The sequence below is a fragment of the Pelodiscus sinensis genome, chromosome 7 (genome assembly GCF_052426305.1).
Source record: "Pelodiscus sinensis isolate ZL-2025 chromosome 7, ASM5242630v1, whole genome shotgun sequence".
In the NCBI taxonomy this organism is placed as follows: Eukaryota; Metazoa; Chordata; order Testudines; family Trionychidae; genus Pelodiscus; species Pelodiscus sinensis.
Window position 1 is genome coordinate 67025509 of NC_143058.1, and position 27596 is coordinate 67053104.

At 43.4% G+C, this 27596-nt stretch overlaps 1 protein-coding gene, 1 long non-coding RNA gene and 1 other non-coding gene across 9 annotated transcripts in view; 1 reads left to right on the forward strand and 2 right to left on the reverse strand.

The window, feature by feature from the left end:
- The window catches only part of LOC142830246 (uncharacterized), a 79741-nt gene that overhangs the window by 18907 nt on the left and 33238 nt on the right, over positions 1 to 27596 (forward strand). For 2 of the 3 annotated variants that reach the window (XR_016350122.1, XR_016350123.1), the window contains exons 2-3: positions 13031 to 13116; positions 18588 to 20442. This is a non-coding gene — a long non-coding RNA (uncharacterized LOC142830246). Of the gene's footprint in view, positions 1 to 13030; positions 13117 to 18587; positions 20443 to 20528; positions 21409 to 27596 lie in introns of those variants that run through there. The other variant, XR_012905356.2, reaches the window with a different exon arrangement.
- DIP2A (DIP2 acetate--CoA ligase A) overlaps positions 1 to 27596 on the reverse strand; it is a 146359-nt gene that overhangs the window by 3266 nt on the left and 115497 nt on the right. For 4 of the 5 annotated variants that reach the window (XM_089779985.1, XM_089779986.1, XM_075934130.2 and 1 more), the window contains 15 exons: positions 27185 to 27386; positions 26851 to 26960; positions 26676 to 26756; positions 25510 to 25633; positions 24082 to 24203; positions 23659 to 23770; positions 23299 to 23408; positions 21404 to 21534; positions 18561 to 18729; positions 16647 to 16817; positions 10284 to 10345; positions 7173 to 7230; positions 5362 to 5436; positions 4593 to 4767; positions 1631 to 1754 (listed from right to left, as the gene is read on the reverse strand). In XM_089779985.1, coding sequence (XP_089636111.1) covers positions 1631 to 1754; positions 4593 to 4767; positions 5362 to 5436; positions 7173 to 7230; positions 10284 to 10345; positions 16647 to 16817; positions 18561 to 18729; positions 21404 to 21534; positions 23299 to 23408; positions 23659 to 23770; positions 24082 to 24203; positions 25510 to 25633; positions 26676 to 26756; positions 26851 to 26960; positions 27185 to 27386 — 1826 coding nt within the window. Of the gene's footprint in view, positions 1 to 1630; positions 1755 to 4592; positions 4768 to 4892; positions 5021 to 5361; positions 5437 to 7172; positions 7231 to 10283; positions 10346 to 16646; positions 16818 to 18560; positions 18730 to 21403; positions 21535 to 23298; positions 23409 to 23658; positions 23771 to 24081; positions 24204 to 25509; positions 25634 to 26675; positions 26757 to 26850; positions 26961 to 27184; positions 27387 to 27596 lie in introns of those variants that run through there. The other variant, XR_016350121.1, reaches the window with a different exon arrangement.
- Positions 15475 to 15634, reverse strand: LOC112544170 (U1 spliceosomal RNA). Its single transcript, XR_003087484.1, has one exon. It is a non-coding gene; the product is annotated as a U1 spliceosomal RNA (small nuclear RNA).

Here is a 27596-nt window from a genome sequence, read left to right on the forward strand (position 1 = left end):
CTTCCAATATGTTAATGGCGATGGTGAGGGGTCTAGGTTGGGTGCAGAAGGGAGCTTGGTGTACAGGAGGGCATGTCGGGTCTGGAAGGGAATTTGGGTGAAGGAGGTAGTTGTGACCTGGGGAGCAGGGTCTGGGAGGGAGTATGGGTCTGGGGGGTGGGGAGGGCAGAGGGTTTGGCTTGAGTGGGTGAGCAGTGGGTTGGGAGAAGGGAGGGGCTGGGATACCAGAGGAAGATTCTGGCTGGGAGACTTATTTGGGTGACTCCCAGCCAGCAGCCTTCTCAGGCTGCATGACCCATGTGTGTCTGTGAATAAGAGCTTGAGGGAAGTGATGCTTCGCGCATTGCCTATTCTTCAAACAGGCAGCTCCCTTTGGCCAGAAACTGGCCAGTGGGATTTTGCTGTGGGTGGGGGTAGAGCATGGAGCCTCTACCCTTCACATCTGTGAAACACAAACAGCAGGCAGTTGCTTTTCTGAGCAGCATGCGGCAGGGGAGAAAAAAGTAGGAAAGCAGGCCAAGCAGGAAGTCTACTTGAGGCTCCCCACTTTGTCCATGGGCCAAGTCCAGTGGTTTGGCTGGCTGGATGCAGTGCACAGGCCATATTTTGCCCAGCCCTGTTTCAGACTAAAAGGAATGTCAGCAAATGTCAAATACATTTGCTGACATTATACACTCAGCATGTAAAATGCACAATGCAAGAAATCTCTAAGGTACTCTATTCAGCACCTTATTTTCTGCCTTCAAACTGAGTTTTAAAGTACATATTATGTGGTAATTTATCTAATGTCATAGATTGTTTTTAAATGGCTTAAAATCACCGTAAGACTATGTGTAAACTATGAGATAGGGGTGTGATTCCTGGGTTATGTAAACATACCTGTGCTCACTCTCACTGAGCTAGCAGATTGAAAATAGTTGTGCAGATGTGGTTAATCTGAGCTAACCACTCTGAGGCTATCATACCCAGGCCATATACTGCATGGGGCTTAATAGGCAGTGGCATGGCTGTGCAGCTTAGGAATAACCTGTATCCCAACTATACATATAAAATGATGAGTCTAAATTAGCTGTTACCAGTCAAGAGAGATCTTGAAGTCATAGTGGATAATTTTCTGAAAACATCCACTTAATGTAAAGCAGCTGTCAACAATGCTGGGAATTATTAAGAATTGGATCGATAATACAACAGAAAATATATTGCCTCAATAAAAAAAACTAGTTCAGTAAAGGTACTACAAGTACTACTAGGCTTAATCTGTCACCAGGAAGATTTAGGTTAAATACTACAAAAACCATTGGACTAACATCTTCCAGGGATGGGCTAGATTTAATTGGTTTAGACAGCGCAGGGAGCTGCATTCGATTTCTCGAGTTCCCTTCTAGCCCTTCAAGTTCTATAATTCTAATTGCTTTGTGCAGGCCTACTTTTTTTGTTTTCACTTCTAGCTAACAAGAAATTTTCTTTTTATTTCTCTCAGAAGTATAAGCATATAAGGTAGGTGTGAGGGCTCCCAGTAAGTTGTCTAAGGGGCATTCCTCGAGTTCCAAAACCTGGGCTTTGATACTTTAAAAAAGAAAAGGACACAAAGAAAAATTTCTTAGTTAGAAACACATAGTTCTGGGCTTACCATTCAGCAATGCTTTTGTGTGCTCTGATCACAGACGTTTCAATATCAATGGGATGATACCTCATTCCTCTCAGCTCCAGTGTTTCATCCAAGGAACCTACCACATACAGGGCATCATGCCTCTCTGCAAACAGTGAGGACATTCAGCAGATCAATGCATGTGAAAAGAAGAAAGTCTCAAATTCACAGGCATGCACATTTATCAGGTGGCCTAACATTTTCATGGCCCATTTCCTAGGAGAAGAAGCAACATGTAATAGATAGGATTCTTTCCCATTTGGAAGAACTGAGCTTAGGAGCCAGCTCAGTGCTCCTGTTTGAGATTCAATACAAAATCTGATGAACTAAGTAAAGTTACTCAGTGATTCAGGTGTAACACTGGCAGACCAGGTCAGATCAGGCCGGCTGACCAAGTCAGCCAATGTATTCAAGTAAATTCACTTATCAGTGTAGATCACATGTTAAATGTTTAAGTGTGTATTCAGATTTTTAACCTTCATGAACATTAGTGGATTATTATTGTATTTTTATTTATCTGTTCCTGTCAGAATGTATTAGCAAACATTTACATGGCAAATACCCTTGTAACTAAATTACCCATCAAGAAATCTTATGAAATGCGAATGAAAGACTTAAGAACTTTAACATAATATGCCAATTTCAAAGCAAGTGCCCTTTATATGGTTAGAAGTAAAAAGTCTAAGTGCACTCCTCTTCCATCCTAAACAAAAGGAAAACCCATGGAGGTAGACACACAGTCAGCTTGCTTTCTGTGTGAAGATACTATAAGTATAGATTAAAAGAATGATCCTTTCTCTCTGAATTCTCTTGGACTCAAAGCATACCAGATACAAAGTAGAGACCTTCCAGAGTTATTTTGGGTACCCTGAAATGACTTTTGGGAGACTGGCAATTTATGCTATCACTACCACCATTTGGAGTTACAAGCTGCGCCTCACTTGTCAATGTATTTTATCCGTTTTAACCTTTCAATAACTCTCATTTCCTTTTCACAGACAGTAAACCTCCAGTTAGTTTAGTATAGAATTGGCTGCCAGCATTGCCTTGGATGTAAGGTCTGGAATTAGGGATGTTAAATTTAGTTTAATCAACTAATCGACTAGATGATGGACTTTCCATCGACTAGTCGATAAATGGGGGAGCCACAGCAGGGTTAGCTCCCAGCCCTCAGAGCTAATCTTGATGTGGCTCTGTTTTTTACATGTATCAAGAGCTACCAGGCTCAAGGCTAAAGCGCAGCAGGAGGGACCCAGTGTGAGCTGGGAATCAGCCGTTCCAGCTCACAGTGGATCCCTCCTCCTGCTGTGCACCAGCCTTTTACATGGATTAAGAGCCCATTGGCTCTTAATGCATTTAAAAAGCAGAAGCACATCTGGGACCAGGCACAAGCTGGAAATCAGCTGATTCCCAGCTTGTGCTCAGTTCCCGCTATCCCCCCTGTCCCCACGGAGATGGTGCTGGGGGGGGGGACTGGCTTTTAAGATGGCTCCCTCCCAACACCAGCTCCTGCTCCCTCCCCCCTTGCTGCAAGGGGAGGAAGCAACTAGTCAGCTAGCCAATAAGCTTATGCTTATCGGAGAGTTGACTAGTCGCTGACATTCCTATCTGGAATTCCAATTGATCTAGGGTGAATGACTGATCTTTAAACTGGGAGAAACCTGATGTGTTGTAATTTTTGTCTGGCTGCCAAGATAGACAGGAGAGGCTAAGGAAACTGTCTGTGACTCCTTTGTAAGACTGGCACAGTGATCCAGGAGTAGGGATGTGTGAAAGCGAGGAAATAGCTAATCATGTAGTCGATAAGGGAAGATACCCCTGCTGCAGCTCCGCAATTTAAATGTAGAAGACGACAGGTTGCCTACCTGCCCAGCTCTTACTACATTTAAACTGTGGACCTGCAGCAGGGGTAGCTCCTGGCAAGCCCAGCTTGAGCCGGGTCCAGAAGTCATTGCGAATAGGGGCTGTGAATAGGGGCTGCTGCCAAAGCCCCAGCTGCTGCAGCCAAGGGGTGCTCCACAGGATGAGGAGCAGCCTCTTCCCACAGCAAGCCTGGGCACTGTGGGCAGAGGATGCTTCATGGCAGCCTCCCCTGCCTCCCACCCTGACCCCTGAGAGAGGCAGCAGGCGGGGCAGACAGCACTGTGGAGATGGTGCTGGGGGAAACTGACTTTTAAGCCAGCTTCAGCTCCTGGAAGGGGGGGAAATCTGAGTAATTGATTTGACTGTCAGATAAGCCTAGGCTTATCTACTTCACTACTCACGTACTTCCCTATTCAGAAGTTCACATTTAGATTCTAAATTGGTAAAATTTAATTATAGACAATATTGCCAGTTCGGGTAGTTTACCCTTGTCAGTCCCAGCAACCTCAAGCCCACCCCCAGCACGTTTCTCCCAGGAGGCTGAGGCCAACATAATGGCCAGCAAGCAGGAGGTGGCCTAGTGGTGGAACATGGCTGGAGGCACACAGGACTGGGGGGAGGCACCAATGGTCACTCTATATTTGCCCCTTTTCCCCTACTGTCCCACTCATCCAGTCTCTTCCCTTTTCTTTCCCCTTAGCTGATCCCTTCCGAAATAAACCCACCCAAGGAGGGGTGGGCTGGGCTATGGAACAAACCTGACCTTTACTGCCATCACATTGTTCTCTCTTCTGGTGATGTTCTACCCCTTTCCTCACCCTACATCTGCCTTGTCTAGTTAGCCTACACTAACTTCTACTTGTCTATGTGTCTGTACCACCTTACACTGTATCTTGGTCTTATATTTAGATTATAAGCTTCCTGCTCTGTCTTTGTACAGTGCCTAGCATAATGGGGATCTGATCCATGCTCTTAAGTGCTATGGTAATACTAATGAATAAACAACAGACTTATTCTTTGGTTGCTGAGCGACATAAGGTATTACAAACAAATGCTCCCAAGACCTGTTTTCTTATCTCACCTCCACTGGCATCAGTAAGTTCTGTTCTGCGCAGAAAGCCCAGGTACCCAGTCCGTGCCCATAATGTCTGTGTGTCTCCAAAACTCAGCCGAGCGCTAAAGTGGTCTGCGTGCAGTGCCTCCTCTCCATAGACTGTGTAATAACCAGTAGCATTGTGTGGGCTACTCACCCAAATCTAGGAAATAAAACGTAATGGGAGGGACCCATGGTATTATACACAGATAAAATTAAAAATAGTAGAAATACAGCATCTTTGGTGCATGCAACTAAAAATACATGTCAGAGGACAGCAGAGCTCACTTAAATGGATCTTTCAGTTTGGTGCATGGAAAGGAATTTCTTTTAACGGGCCTCTTCCATCAAAAAGGCTTGCTGGTTTAAGTGTATGTAATACCACACAATCCTTTGTTTGTTTGTAAAATAGGGATCTGTATAAAACAGGAAATACATCTATTAAGCCAATACTCTGCACTGAGGAAGGGCAGGCAGTGCTAAAGAAATGGAGAGATTTTACCACCCGTGGCTGCTAATTAGATAGGGGTCAGAAAGTAAACAAGGATCACCTCCAAGTGCACAATGGAGGACAAGACAGGGAATGCAGAAATCTGCTTAGGCATGTGAACATTTCACTTATTTCTGTTAAAAGATTTCAGCTACTCTGGTTTGTCAAAGTCGCATTTCTGTCCCACTACCAATCAGGCAGGTATTTATTGTTAAAATATTTAAAGTCATTCCAAAAACAGTGACTACATGGGCATCAAACCTTTACCTCTCCCAGATGTGAATCTCCAAGAGGCCCCTTAGTTTCTGTGTGTGCAATAATAACCTTTACACCAGGCAGAATCTGCAACAGGAAACAGATGCAGTCATGTTGAAGTCCCATTCAGTTTTAAACTCACCTCTCTTGGTGAGCTCAGAAGTGCAATACACTGACGAGATTAATTCTAGGCTCTCATTCTTTATAAAGTGTAATTGCAAAAGTGCATGCGGTTTCTTTTGCCCTAAAGCAGCAGACACAAGTCTGTGCTGTGCCTAAAACATTCTTTGGCCAGAGCAGGAGTGGGCAAAAGGGCCTCCGCGAGCCGGATCCAGTCCACCAAGCAGGTAGATCCAGCCCATGAAAGCTCTACTGCTCCCTCGCCCCAAGCCAATTTGTACCTGGAGGTAGGGGAGCATCTGAAGCCTTCCCTGCTCTGCCCCTGCCCTGTGAGCACCACACTACCCACAGGGTAAGGGCAGAGTGGAGAAGGCTTCAGATGCTCCCCTGACCACAGGCCTTAATTGGCTGGGAGCACACAAAGCCTCCTCCAGCCCTGCCAGGAGCACATGGCACTTTGAAGCACTGTGCGCGCTCGTGGGGGAAGGAGAGGGAGAAGCAGAGGAGGCTTCGCATGCTCCCCCGCCCCTAGGCCGATCAGGTTCTAGGGGCAGGGGAGCTGCATAAAGCTTCCTTCGGCCTGCTCTGGCCCTGCGAGTAGCCCGTGGCACTTCAAAGTGCCACATACTCCTTGCAGAGCAGGAGGAGAATTCCCATGCTCCCCTGACCCCAGGCCCTAATTGGGGGGGGGGGGGGGGGAGAGAATACCAAGACTCTTCCAGGGCATGGATGCCTAGTGGGAAGGGGGGGACAAAAGGGCTCTCCCACCCCCAGACCAATCATGGTCTGTTTAGGCTTCCTCTTTAGGCTCTGCCCCTTCCAGGGTGACCCAGGGCTACTTAAAATTTTTTTTGAAGTGGCCCCCAGGCAAAAATTATTGCTCACCACTGGGCCAGAGGCTAAGGTTGCTTTCAGCCAGCACTGTACTATCCTGATCATGGGGTGGTCCGGGTACTGATGCAGCCTGAGGGAGTGGGGGATGTTAAGTAAAGGCAAGATCTCCAGAATGGTATGGAAGGTAAAGAGACTGGGATGAGACCCTCACATGGTGGCTTCAAGTTAAAAATCCATTCATTGTATGATTCAATCCCCATCCCATGTTTTTAACTTTAAAGTCATTGAATTATTTATTAAACTTACTTTGTTTCTTAGATCTCATGAAATGCACAATTCAAGAGAGTTTGAACAAAAGTAGTTGGATTAATTCAGAACATATGTAAACAATGTCCCTAATATGTAGCAAGGCCATTATACTGAGAAGTATTACTGGGTTAGACCATACCCATCTACATAGTCAAACCAACAGTTCTTTTCAGATGAATGGATTTACACCAATTATTATTTTGACATGCACAGAAAACAACAGATGACCCAACTATACTCCAATTTCCAGAAAAAATTACCACCTCATGACAGAGATTAAGCACAGCATATTTTAGCCAAAACATGGAAGAGAAGAGAGGAAAGATATAGGACAAAAGCTGGAACACAATGTAGTTATACTGTGCCCAAGTAAAACTCACGAAGCTTGCCTCCTAATTTAGTTAAAACCATTTATTTGTAATTTCTGTAGGCTCCAGTTCTATGGCATGACATTCACCTCATCAAGCAATTTAATAAAGTAACTATGTCCAAGCAGAGAAGCTGAACACTCAGAAAATGCTGTTCCTGAGAGTGTTCTACAACAAAGTGCATCCACTGACCTTTCCAGACTCCATCAATGGCAAACTGTGTGGAGAACCCCGCTCCACCAAACGAACCCTGGAAGAATAAATGGAAAATGCTTTTGCTCAGTAAAGATTTATTTGTGGTTCCAAAGCAGCATTTTAAAAATGGGCAAGCAGGTTTACATTTATTCTCTACTAATACAAGGACTATGTTCAGTTGCATATGACAGTGCTCACTGACTGTGGTGGCTGGCAGCTAATGAATCTCAGCTGTCTCTAGGAATTCAGCCGTGACCACAATGCCTCCATAGTATCTTGACCTTCTAGGAGTGCCCCCAAACATCAAAAACTCATTGCAAAAGCAATAAAGAACCAGCTCCTAGTTCCCTGTCGGGGTGGCAGGCAGGTGAACGATTGGTTCTAGTTACATCTCCACAGATCTGGCTAGCTGAAAATTACATCTTCAGTGGAAACATCACCTTTACTGAAACTCTCATGACCCAACAGGGTGAGGTAAATGATAGTGCAAGTTAAGAGTCAAGAAGAATTTGGCAAGCAAACTGGCAAACCAGGATGGAAATAAAGGCCACTGAGGCACAATCAGCACTGACTTGGCTTTCAATAAGCGTGCAGTGGTGTAGGAACATTTTTAAGAGAGGGTGTACTGACATCCCCCTCTTACCTTGGCCTGTTCTTACCCCAGCTGAGGCCGGCAGCTGGACCCTACCAGTGCACAGGCTGGCAGGAGAGCTCCTGGAGTGCAGGATTGTAGCTGAGTTCCAGAGGTGGGGCCGACATCAGAGCCTGTTGCATGCGAGGCAGCACACCCAGGACTCTGGGCACTAGGCTGGGACCCACAGGTGCGGCAGCACCTTCCGCAATCCTTGTTCCCACACCTATCATAGAATCCTAGAACACTAGAACTGGAAGGGACCTCGAGAGGTCTTCGAGACTAGTCTCCTGCCCTCATGACAGGACCCAGTACCGTCTACTATTCCTGATAGATGTCTATCTAACTCTTAAATATCTGCAGAGATGGAGATTCCACAACCTCCTAGGCAACTTATTCCAGTTTTTCATCACCCTGAGAGTTAGGAAGTTTTTCCTAATGTCCAACCTAAACCTCCCTTGCTGCAGTTTAAGCCCATTGCTTCTTGTCCTATCCTCAGAGGCCAAGGAGAACAATTTCTCCCTCCTCCTTGTGACCCTTTTAGATACCTGAAAACTGCTATCATGTCCCTTTCTCAATCTTCTCCTTCCCAAATTAAACAAGCCCAATTCTTTCAGTCTTCCTTATAGGTCATGTTCTCGACCTTTAATCATTCTTGTTGCTCTTCTCTGGACCGTCTCCAATTTCTCCACATCTTTCTTGAAATGTGATGCTCAGAACTGGACACAATACTCCAACTAAGGCCTAATCAGTGCAGAGTAGAGCAGAAGAATGACTTCTCATGTCTTGTTCACAACACACCTGTTAATGCATCCCAGAATCATGTTTGTTTTTTGCAACTGTGTCACACTGTTGACTCATGTTTAGTTTGTGGTCCACTATGACCACTAGATCCCTTTCTGCAGTACTCCTGCCTAGACAGTCACTTCTCATTCTGTGTGTGTGTGACTGATTGTTCCTGCCTAAGTGGAGTACTTTGCATTTGTCCTTATTAAACTTCATCCTGTTTACCTCCAACCATTTCTCCAGTTTGTCCAGATCATTTTGAATTATGACCCTATCCTCCAAAGCACTTGCAACCCCTCCCAGCTTTGTATCATCTGCAAACTTAATAATCGTACTCTCTATGCCGTCATCTAAATCACTGATGAAGATACTGAACCAAACCAATCCCAAAACAGACCCCTGCAGAACCCCATTTATGCCTTTCCAGCAGGATTGTGAGCCATTAATAACTACGGTCTGAGAATGGTTATCCAGCCATCTTATAGTAGTCCCATCTAAGTTGTATTTGCCTAGTTTATTGATAAGAATATTATGCAAGACTGTATCAAATGCCTTACTAAAGTCTAGGTATACCATTTTCACTGCTTTTCCCTTATCCACAAGACTCATTATCCTATCAAAGAAAGCTATCAGATTGGTTTGACATATTTGTTCTTTACAAATCCATGCTGGCTGTTACTTATCACCTTATTATCATCCAGGTGTTATTACAGAAGAATTCTTTAATTACTTGCTCCATTATCTTTCCTGGAACAGAAGTTAAACTGGCTGGTCTGTAGTTTCCTGGGTTGTTCTTATTTCCCTTTTATAGATGGACACTATATTTGCCCTTTTCTAGTCTTCTGGAATCTCTCCCATCTTCCATGATTTTTCAAAGATGATAGCTAAAGGTCTCAGAGATCTCCTCTATCAGCTCCTTGAATATTCTAGGTGCATTTCATCAGGCCCTGGTGACTTACAGACATCTAACTTTTCGAAGTGATTTTTAACTTGTTCTTTTCTTTATTTTATCTTCCAAACCTACCCCTTCCCACTAGCATTCACTACGTTAGGCATTCCTTCATCAGACTTCTCGGTGAAGACTGGAACAAAGAAGTCATTAAGTACCTCTGCCATTTCCAAGTTTCCTGTTACTGTTTCTCCTTCCCCACTGAGCAGTGGACCTACCCTGTAAGTTTGCATGTACATGGGTGTAGCAGGAAAAACAAATAGAAGTACTTAAAGAAAACAACCCCCCATACACTACTTTATACAGCACCATCCCCAACTCCAAGAGCCAAATTCAATCCTGAGGTAAACAGGCACCACTCCCATTGCCTGAGAAAGACTCATCTCTTTATCCCAGGGCTGAATTTAGTCTTAACAGAATGACATCTCTTTGCAACTCTCTAACCAGCTCTATGACAGCGTGTGTTGTTGTAATTTCAGACGATTTGCTCAAGTGAGGAGCTGTTTGAAGTATGACCCATATTTTGACTGTGATCTAAACACTTAAGGTTTGTTTAAGGGGTGATGCAAGAGGGCAGAACAAGTGGTGGGAAGGGCAGGCTGGAACACTGCCAGGATGGAGGGACTGTGGTCAGAGAGATCAGGAGCCAACAGGCACCTTTCAGTATAAAGCACAGTGCAGCGAGGATGAACAGACTCATCTACAGCATGTTGGGGTTAATGCTGTACATTGCCATCTGTACCTGTCGTGTCGAAGTGCTCTCATGTCTACGTAGACTGTGGTTGGATCTGGTCCTGCAGTTCCCTAAGAACAAAGGAGATTGGGGGAGGGGGGGAACAGCTTTAACATCCATCAAAAAAATCTTGTTTCTGTTTTTCCAGTCACCCCATATATATTCCCATCTGCCTGTCACTGAAACACAGTATCGTCTCTGGTATACTGAATACAATAAAGAGTCTACCTACATGTTATGAACAATTTCCATCATGCTGCTTTGGTTTTTCATACAATTGGCAAATCACAAAAATAGTTCCTAGATACATGGAAAGCTTTAAAGGCACCAGATTTTATTTTAGTGGTATTAATCTCTTCTAAAACAGGACTATGTACTCTCCTTAAACTATACAACACAACTCTATGCAGGCATAACTGTTGCCAGTACTCAATTTCTGTCTCCAGTGATATGATCCCAGAAACAACTGAACTCTTTGGTAGTCAATACATACAGCCAGTCAGGCTCTAGCAACTTTTTTTAGCTACTGAAGTTTAGAGAGTGGCAGGGGAGAGAGGTTATTCTTGGCTGGAGTTAGAAAGTGCCACCTTGTGAGCAATTCTTGTAAGTGGTTTCTAGACCTAAAAATAAACTAGTGTCTCAGTGGATAAACCAGTAAGGCATAATTTAAGTGCTTAAACTTGGAGCAGTTTATAAGTTTATGGTTCAATAAACTGAAAATCAGACACCTCTCAGCTGTCTCCTCCTCCTCCAGGGAAAAACAACCTGGCATCTAGGGATAGAAATGTAGCCATGTTAGTCTGGTGTAGCTGAATCAAAAAACAGAACTATGTAGCACTTTAAAGACTAACAAGATGGTTTATTAGGTGATGAGCTTTCGTGGGCCAGACCCACTTCCTCAGATCAAGAGGGTCTGGCCCACGAAAGCTCATCACCTAATAAACCATCTTGTTAGTCTTTAAAGTGCTGCATAGTCCTGTTTTTTGATTTGGCATCTAGGAGTCTGTCTGCACTGCAGCTGGGAGGAGAGGGGAGATTCCCAAGCTGCGGAGACACAGGCAAGTTAGCTCTGCTGTGGATGTGATAGCACAGGCTAGCCACCCAAGCTTGCATGCAGGGGCTGGCAGACTTGGATTGAGGCAGCTAGCCCAAACCACTGCACTTGCCACAATGTCCACGCTACTATTTTTGGCATGATAGCTCAAGCAGCATTGGGGTGCATCTATCTGGGCTGGAAATCATACCTCCCAGCTGCTGTTTAGCTTCACCCTAGCATGGACCAAGATCCATAAGACAATGACACCAGTTGTAGTCTGCTCAAGACAACAGGGCTGGGACAGCAATAACCAGTAATTTCCTTAGAACAACATGCCTTTGGTGCTTTGTAACAATGTTAATAAAACACCTTGTGTGGTGTTGTTTTCTGTATAACGACAATGCTGCTCTTTAGCCTGGTTAAGAATGTGAGTGCCAACTCTAGGAGTGGACCATTGAACACTTCCTATAAAAATCTGTGCACTATACTGTCCCCCCTGCTTAAGCAGGAATTCTTGTCCTCCATCGAGAAGTGACCTCTGTGAGCAAAATACAATTTCTTTAAAATGAAAAACTCATTTGACCAGTTTGAAGTGAGAATTCCATTATATGGTTACATTTACAGCATAGGCATTGATAAAGGACTTTAGGACATTACAAGCACACACATGCATCACTATACCTGTTCAGCCAGCTTGCCCAGCCTGTTTGGCTGACAGAGGGACCACAAACAGAAGTGACAGAGGCCAGCAAAGTGTGAGAAACAGAGAAAAGAAAGAAAAATACAAACAAAGAGGCACAGGAGACATGAGATACACACGATAGAACAGGAACAAAAAGTCATAGCATCTGAGAACAAAAGAAAGGAATTTCCATTTAAGATTTTTTGAAAGAACAAGGATTTTCTTTAAATGATTAATTGGAAAATATGCACAAATCTCAGAACGCACTGAACTTGCATGCTTGCCACTGTACCATACTTCCCCTTTTCTCACTTATAAGTATTTAATGGTATTTATGGCTTCAAAATGGAACTTTACACTAATCTGGTCTTTTAAAATAGGAAGATATTAGGTATTTATTTCCAAGTTAATCTGTCCTGAAAATACTTGGTGTGGACAGGCCCAGTGTTCCCCCTAAGCTGCATGGTAGCACAGCTTCACAGGTGATTAATCAGCCCCACCCAGTCAGAGTCTGTCTGTGAAGCTGTGCTACTGTGCTGCTTAGCGGGAACACTGGACAGCACCGATGCACACAGACAGAACACTGCAAATGAGATGTTTTGGGCTGTTAGGTTTTTGGGCAGAGGAACAATTTGAAAAATCTTCAGTGACAGTGGTCAGCAAGTGCATGTTGGGAAAACTTGTAACTGTCTGTACTGCTCTGTTCTTGACAGCTTGCTTAGAATAGTTTAGAAATAGGAATTGTTTACATTTGTGGAGTCGCATTTGTGGAGCTTGAGGATTAATTCATTTCCATAAAATAGACACTTCCACTGGACAGAAACACATGGACAGACTAAAGATAGTCTCCCACTATCTGTGAATTCAGCAAGCAGATCTCTTCACAAAGGATGGCTCTGTGAGGGGTATGGCTCTCCAGAGGCTCTTCCCTCCCCTATTTTGCTTGCTAAAATTTGATGTGCCTTCATTTTTACTTGTAGGGGCAATGTTCAGTGGCCACAAATTCACCTTTTCCTGTTCTTCCTTTTGTCATTACAGATGTTGCCAAGACTTTAAAAAAAGGTACCTAAAAAGTTGGTCTCCTGAATCGTTAGATGGACTAACTGTTTTGACTGCACATAATGGTGAGTAGCTCATTTCTCCCCTATAAGCCTCACTCTGTCCGCTTTACTCCTTTGATTGCAGTGGGGTAAGCAATCATTTTTGATGGAGGGCCACTTCAAGATTTTGGAAAGCAGTCAAGGGCTGCACTCTTCCATGATATGAATGGAGGACACATGGGGTCTGGGATGGAGGTTGGGTGCAGAAGGGAGCTTGGGGTGAAGGACTGGGGTGTAGGAGGGAGAATGGGGTCTGGGAGTAAGGTTACCAGATGATTTCAAAAAAATACCATACACTCTTCATCTCGGGGGAAATGGGGGGAGGGTGCGCTGGCCGGGAGGAGGTCAGGGGGAGCAGGGCTGGCTGGGGGAGATCAGGGGAAGGAATTGGCCAGTGGGAAGCAAGGCTGGCTGGGAGGGGGCAGGCAGGGAGTAGGGCTGGCCCGGGTGTATGCTGCCCATCCCGCACACAGTCCTGGTGGGGCACACTGGCAAGCCAGGCCCTGGGGATTCAATCCCGCCCTGGCCCTGCCCACAGCCTCTGCCTCTCTACTGCATAGTTGTGTACTGCCTGGCTGGTAGACACGCTCACACAGTGTGAGCATGTCTACCATTCAGGCAGTACGTAACTACATACTGATACTCATGATAACAATACAACTTACTTAATTAGAAAACACCAGACATTTCTATGTCCGGTATTTTCTCAATTTGTTTCCCGGACAGAACCCTCAAATACCGGACTGTCCGGTTCAAAACTGCACACCTGGCAACCCTATCTGGGAGGGAGTTTGGGTGAAGGAGGTGGTTGTGATCTAGGGCAGAGGACTGGAGTACAGGGGTTTGAGATGTGAGCTACGATAGAAGGGGATTGGGGTGCAAGAAGGGGACAGAGGATTTGGGTATGTTGAGGTGGGGAGTGGAGGGGCAAAGAGTTTGGGCAAGAAAGGGCTGCGGTGCCAGAAGCAGGCTGTGGCCAAGAGACTTACCTGCCTGCAGAGCTTAAAATGTTCCCCAGCCAGCCTGGCTGCTTGCTGGGCCATGCGCTTCATGAGCAACTGAACCCAGGAGAGGGGGTGAGATTCTTTCTTAGCTGCCTGTAACTCCCAACAAGCAACTCACATTGGCTGGGGTCTGCCAGAAACTGGCCAATGAAAATGTGCTGGGGGTAGGACAGCTCCTAAAACTTCCCTCCTCCCCTCCAGTTTTAAAACAGAAATGGATCCCTCCAGCCATGTTTCTGCATGGCACGCGGGGCAAGCTGGGGAGCCTGCCTGGGACTCCGCGGGCCTGCTCCGGCGCGCGGGCCGTATTTTGCCAGGGTAAGGCACTATTAAAGATAAATAAGGCTGGCATCATCAAATCATCTGCAGTGCAACTCCATGTAGGGATGGATATAACTTGTTCTCAGTAATAAAACTAACCTGGCCATCCATTTTTAGTTTCCTCTGATGTGAGATATATATTAATTTGTTTTTTAATTAATCTTCCTTCATCTGTGCAAAAGAGACTATGTAGTTCTTTTAAAGTGCAATTCTATATGGCCCATCAAATTCAAAAGGTTTGCCTCTCATACATGGCTCATTCTGAAATTGAAGTCTGCTATGAGGAAATACTGTTGGCATTCAATACAAGGTCTGGAGTCTTGTCAGTTATCTTTGAGGAATTTAACACTTCAATTTAAAATGCCGCAAGATTACTTTGTGCTTTCCTTATGTGGTATTGCTGCTACCCTGTAGATACATCATTTCTTCTGCAGGTTGTTATCTGTCCAGCTCATATTTGAGAGTTTATTTATACAGGGTGTAAAGTGTATAACAACAAAGTTGCACTTCTAAATTAATTGGAATTATAATATCTACTTGCAAGGTTGAATTACAAGACACTGCACCCAAGGTTAGAGATACAATATGGAAAGAAGAAGTTTGAAAAACTGTCAGCTATAAAAAAAAAAATCCACCAGAGTTTAAATGTACGTCCTATACCATTTAAAAATAAACCCCTTTCCTTCTAAACAATTAGAGAAAGGTAGCCTTTTAGGGGTTAAGATTCATAAAACTTTTGCTAAGGATTATTCATTCAGATATGCTCCCAAAGAAAAGAGGCCTTTTTTCCTCTAGTGGTAGCAGCCCCAAAAGGAAATAGCACAGCCTGTAGCTGATATTTTAGGAAGCGGTAGTAACAATCTCTGCAGTCTTTGCTTGTGTGACTTGCAATGAAAGTATTACTTAAGGCCCCAAACCTGCAAACAGGAATACACGTGCTTAACATTATGCATGTGAGAAGCCCCACTGACTTCATGGGAATTCCTATGAAGGTAAGGTCAAGCACCTGACAGATGCAATGAAACTTCATCAGTACAGAGGTTTTTTGTTTTTGTAACAGGGGAAGGTGCAAGCGCAGTCCCCCACTACCACAAATTATGCAGTCAAGTTTCCTGCATTTGGGACTATCACATGGGTCAGCACACCCACAGTACAATGGATGAGCCTCACCCTGAGAGAATCACCTTTGTGATCATGGTGTCTTCCCAAGTTAACATGGTTATCATGTAGGGCATCTGTCACTTTACTAGTCGATAGCCCTTTATAGCCATTGTGTCCAACAGGCTAGCCACATGTGGCTGTTTGGCCAGTTGAATGTGGCTAGTTCGCTATAGCAGTAGAACTGGTTGGACACTATGGCTTTATAGCCACAGGGTGCTCAATTATGTTCAGTAACAACATGCTTTACCCTTTTTGGTGAGAGGAGGCACCATATCTATGTGGCTTAATAGAACTAGATTTAAATCTGGTTCAGTTAGCCACAAGAAGTTAACTGTGACTGAAGTACCAAATAACCAAACAAGACACCACTGAATGCCACCCTTCCTGCTCTGTGATTGCAGGAAGACACACTGACTGTTATCCTTCCTGCTCTATGCCTGTACATTTTAAAGGCATCCATTATGTCCCCATCATACTTCGTACGGGAAAATATATCAGTAGTGGCACATTAAAAAACTCCAAAGATTTTGTCCTAAAAAATGTAAGCAAGGCAGTATGCAAAGAAAATTGTAGCGCTTATCAACATGATAGTTTCTTTAACATGGAATTCTTATTTGAAGGACTGTCCAATAAGCTCCATATACACATAAACAAGTACCAAAATGCAAAGTTGAAATCATAATCTCACAGAATTATAATGATAATGATTTGAAATATTTATGATGCACAGCCACAGCAACTTACATATTCATCTTAGTACAGTTCATTCTAGCTGACAATGTCATAGTACACCATTTTTGCATTGATTACAAGCTCAGTTGTCCATCCATCATTACAGAATGGTAAGACCACAATATACTCAAAGTCCCCCATTCCAGCCATGCCAAAAAACCCAACCCTTTAGAACTTATTTCAGTGATTTAGTAGGAAGGCATGCAGGGAAAGCATGGATTTGAAAACCCACCCACAAAATTCAATATACGAAGTTCGGACACAGCTCTCTGCGATTTTCTGTTACAGTTCTATGATGTGCCCTAGCTGAATGGATTATTCTCCTGCCAATCTCACCTGCAAGCAAATAGCTACGTTGACCCTGCAGCCAAATGTGGTGCTCACTGCGCGTGCAGAAAGGCCCAGGTCTTTGAATAATTTAGAGAAGGACTGTGTTAGTGCAATCCTTGGTCTCTCTTCCGCCACCACCATACATGTTCGTACACAGGACAGGTTAACTCCCTTCACCTATTGGAAAGGGTATTTGAAAGAAAACACCATCTCAGAACACAGAAATTAGCAACTTCAGGAGAATACTAATTCTACAGAGTTGGCCTAAGGGATAGAGTGACTTTAGAAATGTCAGGAATGATTGTGTCTCCTGGAGAGGAACCTAGGAAATGTAATGCATACTACTACTTAATACTTCTGCTTAAAAAAATAACATGGGCTCAACAACCTCTCCCCCTTTTTTGTTTTTAAGGGTATCACAAGACTACCTGGCAAAGGGAAGTCTGCTACTGCCAGCCAGGTTAATTGTAATGATTTTCAGTGTAAGCAGCACGACTGAACAAAGAAAGTAACCTCTGAAAATAGTAACTGCAGAAGACTTCCATTTCTGGACCTTGCTTCTGCATGTTTCCAGCTTAGGAGGAGTCCCTAGCTGCAATTCTGCCTGATTTTTCATATAACTCCTCACTGTCACCAACTTCCATATTGGAAAATTGAGATCACTGTGTTCATGTAGCTCAAAAACGAGGTTTCCTCAGCTGAGTAAAAGTGCAGTGTTATTCTGACGCAGGAGCCTCATAAGTGGCAACAAGAGGGGCATCTTTAACCATCAATATTAATGAACCATCTCACTCCAGGTTTTACAAGCTGCCATGCTTTCTATATGCTCACTGGATGCTGAAACTGCTGCCCACTGAATTAAAGGAGGAGGTCAGCAAACCAGACAAACTATAAAACGTTAGCAGTTTGTGTGTGTGGGGCTTCAAAAAAGATGTATCACACCAAAAGTCTATGTTCAACTGGTAAACTTTTGTTGTTGCCAAGTTCCAAAATGCAGAGCTATGTTCTGGGCAAGAGCACAGTTTATGATGTCCTTTTAGGTCTGTGTGTGTCAAAGGCTAATAGGCAGCTTAATGGTTCAGGACTTTGGGTGTGGAGAATTCTGACCTAGGAAAAGAGAAGATTGACAAGTGGGGGACACCAATTGTTTTATTTTTCCTTTTTTAGAAAGAACAAGTTCACTGAATTTGCTGAATATTTTTCTCAATTTCAAAATTAAAAATACCTTGTTACTTCAGATCCAACATGGAAACACCAAATACAAAATGTAATTTTTTTAAAATTAAATTTGAGAGCAAGTGACATCCAGCAATCTCAACAGCAGCATTTGCCAAGAAGCACACTTTACTTCAAGGCATTCAGAGATTCCATGAAGGAGTTCATTTTATAGCTGATGACTGACAATGAACTAGAAACACCAGAGGGACACACACACACACACTTTACTTGTATGTTAGCATATGCAGAATAGGCATGTTAAATATTGGTTAACTGAATGGTTGATTAACCTCATGAATTCTTATTGTTTAATCAACTATTCTATAGTCTCTGAGGGTGAGACTGGCAGCAGCATGGAGTACTAGGTAACAGCTGGTCTGTGAGGGGAGCCAGTTTAAAAACCAGCTCCCCCTCACGGACCAGCTGATACAGAGGCCCAGCAGTGTGGTGTGACATTAGCTCCTACCCACGAGGGAGCGGGGCCTGCGCTCCCAAACCTGGCATAAGCCAGAAAGCGAGTGAGGCTGCTTGTCTATAAATACAGAGCTGCAGCAGAGGTAGGTCCTAGACCCAGTGTGAGCCAGGACTGAGGGCATGGAGAGGAAATGCATGTGGACTATAGCATTACCCCATAAGTTTTTGCTTATCAGTTAACAGACTACACTATATCACATCCCTAATGCAAAAATAAAGTTAACTTACCCGAAGAACATCTGTCTGTGTTCCCAGGCCTTTGGTACACATCTCCATGACAGAGTAAGAACAGAAGGTGACGCGCACTTTGTACTGACTTACAGCAGATAACCACAACGACACGTTGCTCTCCAGTTCAAGAGGAGGGACCAAAATAGATTGATGTCCTGAATACACACTATCCGCCACCCAAAAAAGAGAGAGAAACACAGAGGTCAAGGACACTTCACCTATGCTGAGCGGCATGGAAAGAACAAGAGAATGCAGAGCAATAGCAGAGCTAAGTACCCACAGCTTTTGTTTAAGGTTCAGCCCTCCATGCACAGCAAGCACCAGGCACACCACTGGGGTTTGCAGAGTGAGAGCGCTTGGGTCAGGCAAAAGGAAATGTGTTCTTTAATATAATGAAGTCTGTTTTCGTTTCTAAAAGCCAAACCAAGTGATTCAAAGTGTAAAAAGGGACCACCAGGCTTCAGGGAGAGTACACGCAGTCCCTCAGTGAATTATACCAAAGGGATGAGGACGAGGGAACTCTCACCTTGGACCCCTTGTCTGCTCCTGGGCCCCTCAAAACACATGATCCCAAACTGTTCCTCACCCATTTTCAAATGGAGCCCTCCACTATCTTTCCAGTCATCCAAAGAGTCACCTCAGTTATGTGGTCAGCCTCAGACTCACAGCTCCACTGCTGTCTGCACCCCCACCGCCCTCAGCAAGAGATCTGCTCTGGGCTCCATCTCCCTAACCCCTCTCCCCACGCCGCTTTGTGAGCGGAGGAGAGACAGCAGTTGGCAGAGGTTGTTCTCAGAAAGGAACCAGTGGGCAGTCCACAAAGCAGGAATATGGGGCAAGAAGGGATTCAAGCCAGTATCTCCTTTGTGTATAAACCACCCACCCTTCAGAAGTCTTAGAAATTAGTCTATTCCCAGGTTAAATCCAGTAGGGAATGGCCATTTTCCTCCCAGTTAATACCAGCGTAAGAGAAAAAACAGAATCTCGCATGCCAAATTTGCCATTAGTGGCAGGTTTTATAGTCAGCTTTTACTCTCTCTCTCTCTGCGCTAAATGTATTTTGCAATGAGACAAAGAATAAGTCCTTTTCAGGAGGGCTTGAACTTATTTTATGATGCTGAAAAACAAGGGAAGCAACACAGTTTAAATATCTCATCACTAGAAAGTGTACATTAAGAAAACACACATTTTGGCAATAAACAAAACCATTCTCTGTTGATAAATAATTACAGTATGCGATGGATCCAGAACATAAGGTAACAGAAAAGTTGGGGAACTTTTAAGATTTTATGGCCACCCTTATTTGTAACCATCATGCATGTACCAAATAAAATACTAATATTAGCCTATTACACAAAAGGGTTTGTCGCTCCTACCTTCACAAGATTTTGGTATTACTGTTCCCACAGTAAACAGACTAACATGGCTACATTTCTATCACTGTTCCCATAGTAGTTATTATTCCTCATTAATGATTGCCTGTCACATATTTGTTAGAGAATCAATCTTGCAGAAAATGCACTAAGCAGTTCCTAATGGGTCAGCTGGATCTTGGACTGACTGTAGAGCTATTGATCTTTCAATGTCAATTAAAGTTTTTTGTGTTCTCAGCAGGTGCTCTAGATCTGTCAGCTTTGAAGGAATAGAATCCATATTTGTATCCAAGATTTTAATTTAGAAACTGGTTTACAGAAGATAGAAATGGAAAACAGAGTTTGACTTAGTTCCAGCTTTGTTTTAATATTGTTAGTTAATTTTGAAATGACACGTATGTCTTCAATCAACGTCAAACAAAGGAAAACTCCACGCGGCAGACTGAAAACAGGCTCAGAAGAGATGTGTGTTGGGAGTTCCAACTTCTCCAGGGTGCGTTTAGAGGGTGAGTGTGTTTCCTAATCAGTCTCACCTCTTCAAAAAGTCTTGGCTTCTCAGTGGCCAATCTTACATTTTGTTTTCTTGTAATAGCCCCCTGTATTCTGGATCCATTCTGTACTCCAAACAGACAAAAATCTCTACCATGCTGCATTCAGAGAGAATATCTGCACACCATATGCAGCAAGTAAAGGCAAGGCTTATGTAACTCCACTCCTTTTAAAAAGTGCATGCAGAAAAGAACACAGATTGTATTTTGAAATAATGCTTTTATTCTCACTGAAACTAAGATGTTCTCAAGATTTAAATTTATTCTCCCTTCCCCCTCTCCTCCCGAAATGTAGGGGAACTCAATTGCAATGTCTCAATTTTCAATCTTTGTTTAAATAAACCTCTTGCATGAAAGCATTCTACAAGTAGAGGGCTAATCATACCCAACCAATTACAAAATAGTCTAAATGAATGAGGAAACAAGACATGAGCAACACTACAACAGCACTGGATGTATTGAATTTTAGTGATTGTACTATCTGAACCAAATACTTCCCCTTGCATTTTAGGGAATGTTATATAGCTTGCTTCTAATTACAGCGTTATTTATTACTGTATAATGCCAATCTGGTGTTAAGTGCTTTATGTACATTTATCAAGTGATGGCTCCTGCCTCAAGGAGACACTTTTGAAGAGGCTTGTTTGTTCTAGGTGAAACCAACACTGAAATTCTCTCTTTCTTATACTTTAAATCCAAGTAACCTCTATTTACAAACAATGTTTATTTTCCCCTACAAAAGAAAAGGTGGGGTCTACTCTGACTAATTCATCCGCAAATCTGTTCGGGTCTCAGAAAATTGCCATGTGGCCACGTGTAAAAAATACCACAAAAGTGACTGGAAAACAAGCAGGCAGCAAGAAAACAGAAAACAGAAAAGCAAGCAAGCCCCCGTAGGTGTAAGGTTTAAATTCCATACCTGCAGAGGCACCATAGTGCAAAGCCGAGGCCACAATAAGGGTCAAGGCAGATGGCAATCTGTCGTGAAGGGTATAGTTCACACTGTAGCTTTACAGAGCGACATAAGGCACTTGTAGCTGCATGTGACATCTGGAGAAGGGAAAAACAGGCTTACTGAATGCTCACATATGTTAGGAAATTTTTATTTGGTTAAAACACACTTGGGAATACTGGTGGTAGAAGCCACGATGCTGGCCATGATTTTGTAGTCAGCATCACATGGCCCCTTTAAAAAAAGGTGTGAGTGCTAATGGTGTACATCTTCAGATATCCAGGAAGTCCTCCAGCAAAAACAGGAAAGACCAGAGTTAACATTCCTGTTATTCGTAAAGTACAAAACACACAGAAAAAGCACCCACCCGCCAAGCCCTCTTTATACATCCTGAAGCAGCAAAAAAGTAAAAGCCCTGTTTCCTAAACTATTTAGAGGGTCATCTAACTGATTTGCGTATAGTCAAACAACATTTCTGTGGTAGCTGAGAAGAGGACTATTCCCAGTAATGCCCCTTAACTTCAAGACCATCCCTTCTTCGACCAGATCTATGCTTCAAAATTAGGTTGACGCACACGACATTGGCGGAGCAGTGCCTTCACAGCCAGCACATTACTCGTTCAAGTGTACACCTGGCTCCTTGTGTTGGCAGGTGTGTTTGTTTTAATGTACAGTGAGAAGCACCACTAGTAGGTTAGCACTCTAGCACAGGGTCCCATCCCTGCAATGGAAAACTTATTTACATACCTACCCAAGGTTCCTTCCCCTGCATTGAGCTCATCTGTGCTCCATCTGCTGGACTCAACACAGATCCTGGCTCACTATGCACCTGGATCCCCTAAGTTGCCTTTCCCTCCTTGCTGTTCATGGCAGGGACCTGTGACTGGCGTTATCCACAGTAACTTGTATGGGATGGGGGGAAGCTGCTGTTTATGGCATGTGAGACTCTTTGCAAGCGTCAGGTCTGCAGCTCAGCCCCAGATAAATAGTTGGCCTTGGCTTTCTGGTTCGCTTGCTACAGCTCTTTTGCTTCCACATGGCGATGCTACTTGTTGCTACTATACCCCTTCTCCTGCATCCCCATAGAAATCTGGTCACAGATGATGACATTTCTAAGGTTGGTTACGAGCTGTGCCAGCACAGTCACTTCTCCTCACAGGCCCAGGAGATCCAATATTGTCCTGTCTCCAGACAGGTCAGCTGGGCAGTTGCACACAACAATGGAGAACTGCTCAGTGTGCTCACCAAGTCAGGCAATCAGGAAAAGGAATTTCAACAATTCACAGGCATTAAATAATGTGGTGGGGCTTCTGGCCCCTATGACTCCTGGGCAGTGGAGTTCACAATGGTGACGAGAGCAGTAAGCATGGGCATTGTGGGACTATTGCTGAAGGATAATTAGGGTTGACACAGGTTACAAGTGTCTACACTTGTGCTGTGTTGACTTCAGGACACTGACTCTGGGTTAATGTTGCTTGTGGGAAGTGATGTCATTATGTTAGCATAAGAAGGATCTTTTACCAATGCAAGATAAACATTAAAGCGTGGACACAGCACGACTGGCACAAGGCAGTTGACAACAACATAATTTTGTAATGAAGACTAGGTCTTCATCTCCTCCTCCTATAACTCACCAATCCCCAATTCTAACTATCATTAGCTGAATATTTCTAGACAGCTGTGCTTGATGTGTCTACTTCTGAAATCTTGGTGGGAACGTGAGTTTTAAAATAAGTTTATATTAAAATATCTTGCTTCCCATTTTTAAGCTTCTTCTCAGATGGAGTTGAGTAGAATACAAAATACAAAAGATTTCAGGGAAGAAACTAGTTTAGATAAACATTTCAGTTCAATCAATATACCTTTACTCCTGCTAGTATGCCAGTAGTAGACACACTGAAGTCCAAATAGGCCAACATATCTGGGGATGGAGGTCTAAAAATATTAGCCACCTTCTTTTTAGGTATATCATCTATTTAAAAGATAACAACAACACAATTGCACATTATTGTTTTGGGAAAAGGTACAGCAAGAAAACATGGTTCCTGGATTGACATGCAGTCATATTTACAAGAGACTCAACACTAATCTAACTGACCCTCAAAAAGACAGTCAGCTATGCTAACAGCCTTAAATCATGCTGGAGAAGCCAGGATGTATCTTTTCAGTTATGCACACTTCTTTTAAAATATTACATTAGTAGCAAGTAGTTACATCTGTACCTGTATCCAAAATGGTGGGCCATGTTTTAATATCTACAGCTGTTGCAGCTTCCTTGGACTTCAGCAGTTTCATTATTCCTTGTGTGGTAAGGATACATGCAGACTTACTGACCTGTACAACATTGAAAAAGTTAACAAAGCTGATAAATGGAGCTATCGTGCCTTAATATCCATCCAAGTCAGTTCAACATGAAGGAACTGATCATGAAAAAAGTTGTAAACAAAGAAAAAGAAAATTGTGAAAATGGAAAACAAATTTTAAACTAGTTTAATGAAACATTTATTGACCCTGGGTCAGAGGGTCACAGCAACACACATTTCAGAAATTCAGTTTATTTTACTGTACCAATAATGTTTATTTACTTATTTGATCATCAGTTTTAAACAAAACAGCAACAAAAATACCAAAGGGTGCTCTCATACCTCTACAATCATCTTGACGGTGGGCAGAGTAGTAGCAAGATTCTGTGGGTGAGGGGGCCGAACTGTTATGGGTATACAGCCGGCATATAAACATCCATAGAAAGTTGCTATTAGGTCTACTCCTGTTAAGGATAAAAACTAGTTTTCATTTCACAAATCATCATGTCTCATATCAATTAAAAAACTATCCTCCATATATTTTAAGAATTAAAATATTAGGCATAGATATTTGTCTTAAAGAGTTCATCTAAACCAGTGTCCTGCCTCAAGTGGCCAGTTTCAGTATCTTGCATTTAAATGTTAGTAGATTTCTAGGATTATATATTATTTAAATTCTTCAGCTGAGAAGATCTGTGGAAATACATTTCAACAAATGTCCAGTTTTGGGTGCCACATTTTAAGGAAACTGTGGACAAACTGGAGAGAATCTAGAGGAGAACAGATATGATAAAAGGTTTAGGAAAGATGACCTCTGAGGAAAGGCTAAAAACTGCACACTTTTAGTCTTGAGGAAAGACGTCTGAAGAGGAACCTGATAACTTTCAAGTATGTTAAGTGCTGTTCTAGAGAGAATGGTAACTGCTTTCCATATCCACTGAAGGGACTACAAGAAGAAACCAGCTCAACCTGCAGTAAGGAAGATTTAGGTTAGTTATTGGGAAAAACTTCCTAACCCTAAGGGCAGAGAAGCACTGGGACAGGCTATCAAGGAGGGTGTGGAACCCCTGTCCCAGGAGGTTCCTAAGAACAGGCTGGATGAACACCTGGCAGGGATGGGCTAAGTACACTTGCTGGACTAGCTGATGTGCCGAGATCCATTCCAGTTTTGAGTTTCTCTGGTTAATATATCCCATGAAGTCTGAGGCGGTGTGGTGCGTTACCAAGTGGTCCATCCACTCTCCCACGATAATATACATGTCTTTCATATGTTAACATTATGCTGTCTCTAAACAACACTGTTTGCACATAGTCAAACGCTCCAGTCATTTACGGAGTACAGATCAGTGACAGAGACCAAGCAAACTCATTCTAGAGATGGTCGCTTCCTGTTAGAGGACAGGTGCATTTGTGCATCAGTGCTGCCCTCTAACTGTACCTATTCTATGAATACACACACTGATTCACTCTCCGGGTACCTTTCGTGGGATCTAAAATCATTCCCTACTCAGTTCCCAATGGCATGGTACTGAATGACTGCCCAGAGTCATCTCATCTGATTATCAAATTTGTTTTATAAATTTATCCTGCCAGCTAGGGAATTGGCTTAGAGAAAGATTTGAAGTGAAGAAGCCTTCCCCTTAACAATTACATGCTGGGCTTTCTGAGGGACAGATTGCCGAATCAAATGGCTGTGGGAGTACTGAGCCTAGAAATTCTTGTGTTCTGTTCCCCACGATTGATTACAGTTTCTGCTGTCTAGTCTCTTACCTGGAGGATAAACCAAAGCTACATGATCTCCAACGTTCAGTCGTCCCTTCTCCAACAGTGCTGCTGCCACCCTCTCTGCTTTCTTGTGCAGTTGTGTACACGAGGCAGTGCTAGCTACTGTGCCCTGTACAGCATGAAGATAACTTAGGAAAACTTGGAAAATGTATTTTGAAACTGAGTAAAATAAATTGCCTTGCAGCTAACATTTCATTACATTTCTAATTTTAGCATTGTAGCAGATAGAATTAAAGACTGTTGAAACTACATTTAGGACAGCAGGATTCAGTTTGTTTTTATAATTTTGACTGCAAATAGAGATATCTTATAATGTTTTAATTTTTATACATTTTAATTTTCACAGTTGTGCAAAATTATGAGTTAAGCATTCCCCCACCCCCAATTTTTATAGATTTTAATTTTTACAGTTGCAAGAAAGTATTGCAGAATCAGCCAAGAGTGGGGAGGGGAGCTACACAACTGTTTAATAACAGAAAAAGCTTTATAACAAAACACAAACCGTCAGCCACATGTAAAAATGTTAGCCTTAAATCAAATTTTTAATAAGTTCTCAAGAATGTAGGGAGGAGCAGAGAAGGGGTAAGAGGGTCCGTGTGCCAGGAGGGCTCCTCAGTGGTCCCTGTTCCCAGGTGGCTCTTATAAGCAGGGGGAGCAAAGGGGACTGGGAGTTCAGTAGCAGCTTCAAGTCCCTGCACCAGCAGGAGACCAGAGAATGCTGCAGTTCCCTGCTCCATGGCACCAGCCACAGCAGCTGCTGTCCTGCACTGCCCAGCTCTGGCTTGCCACCTCTGACCTGGCTGGGTACAGGCAGAGAAGGAGCCTGAGTGGGAAGCTGCCCTGTTCTTGTACTGCTGTTTCAGGGGAGGGGGACAACACCCCTATGGTACTAACTCTGCCCATGGGATCAGGGATTCTGCCCTGAGGGAAACCCTCGGGGCTGCAGAGTGCAGCTCTGCCGCTCCTGGCTTCTGTCCAGCAGGGGGTGCTGAGGATTTCATTCGTGTGCTGGAACCAGAGGAGTTCCCAACATTAGTAACTTTGGAGCACTGCAGACTGTAAAATGAATCTGCTACTTCCCATTTTCCCCTTTCAAACCAAAATGATATTTTTCATCCCTTCATTGGAAAAGGAGACTAAGCGCACCTCACCTTGGAATTCAGCAAGAAAAAGAGTGGGTGATCTGGGGTTGTCTGGGCTCGCCACTGGAGAACATCTGCCAAGTACAGGAACTGAAAAGAAGACGGGACAGAAAACATTCAAATTCAACTTGAAACCCTCCACGCTCTTACCACAACTGCTGCCCTCGCACACATTCAGCGCTACCTTTCTTGCCTGGTCATTATCCTCCAGCTGGGTAACATCTCTCCCTGATGCTTGTGCAATTCTCTTTCCAGCTACAAGATTGCCCACTATCATCGAAGCAGGACCAACATCTGAGGTTACACATTGAGCAAAATGAGACTAATGCAATTTAGCAAAGCCAATAATTAAACATGCATATTGTCATTAGTAATGAATTCAATATAATTCAAAGTAAAACTGGCCAGGTATGACAGAACAAACACCACCTGGTAGCACAACTTTTAGCATCTTCAGTTATTGAAATGGCAACAGTCAGATAAACGTGAAGGGGAGCTACGTACTGTGCTTTAGTTACCTGGCTGTTTTTGTCGAGGTTTAGGCAAGTTGGTAACACAAGTGTGAGGACACATTAAGACATTGCAAGGGTGCAGAGCACCCTCTAAAAAGCGCTGCTTCGTTTCTGAAATATGAATCCCTCCAAGTGGAGCCTTCGGCAACGTGTTGGCAGGAACCAAAGCAAGACAGTACACACCCACTTGGTGAATACTGTCAATTGCCTTGAGGGGGAAAAAACAAAGCATTAATTATATAAAGTGACATGGCACTTAGCTAGAACAAGAATTCTAGAGTAATGTATCACATCACAAATTTTACTTGCACCATAATTTGCAAATAAAGGGTCTAATTCTGCACTCACTGCATGTATAGAAGTTGGGCTATGACCTCTGGGGGCACAGGAGCAGATCCATATTTTTGCTTGTGCAGTC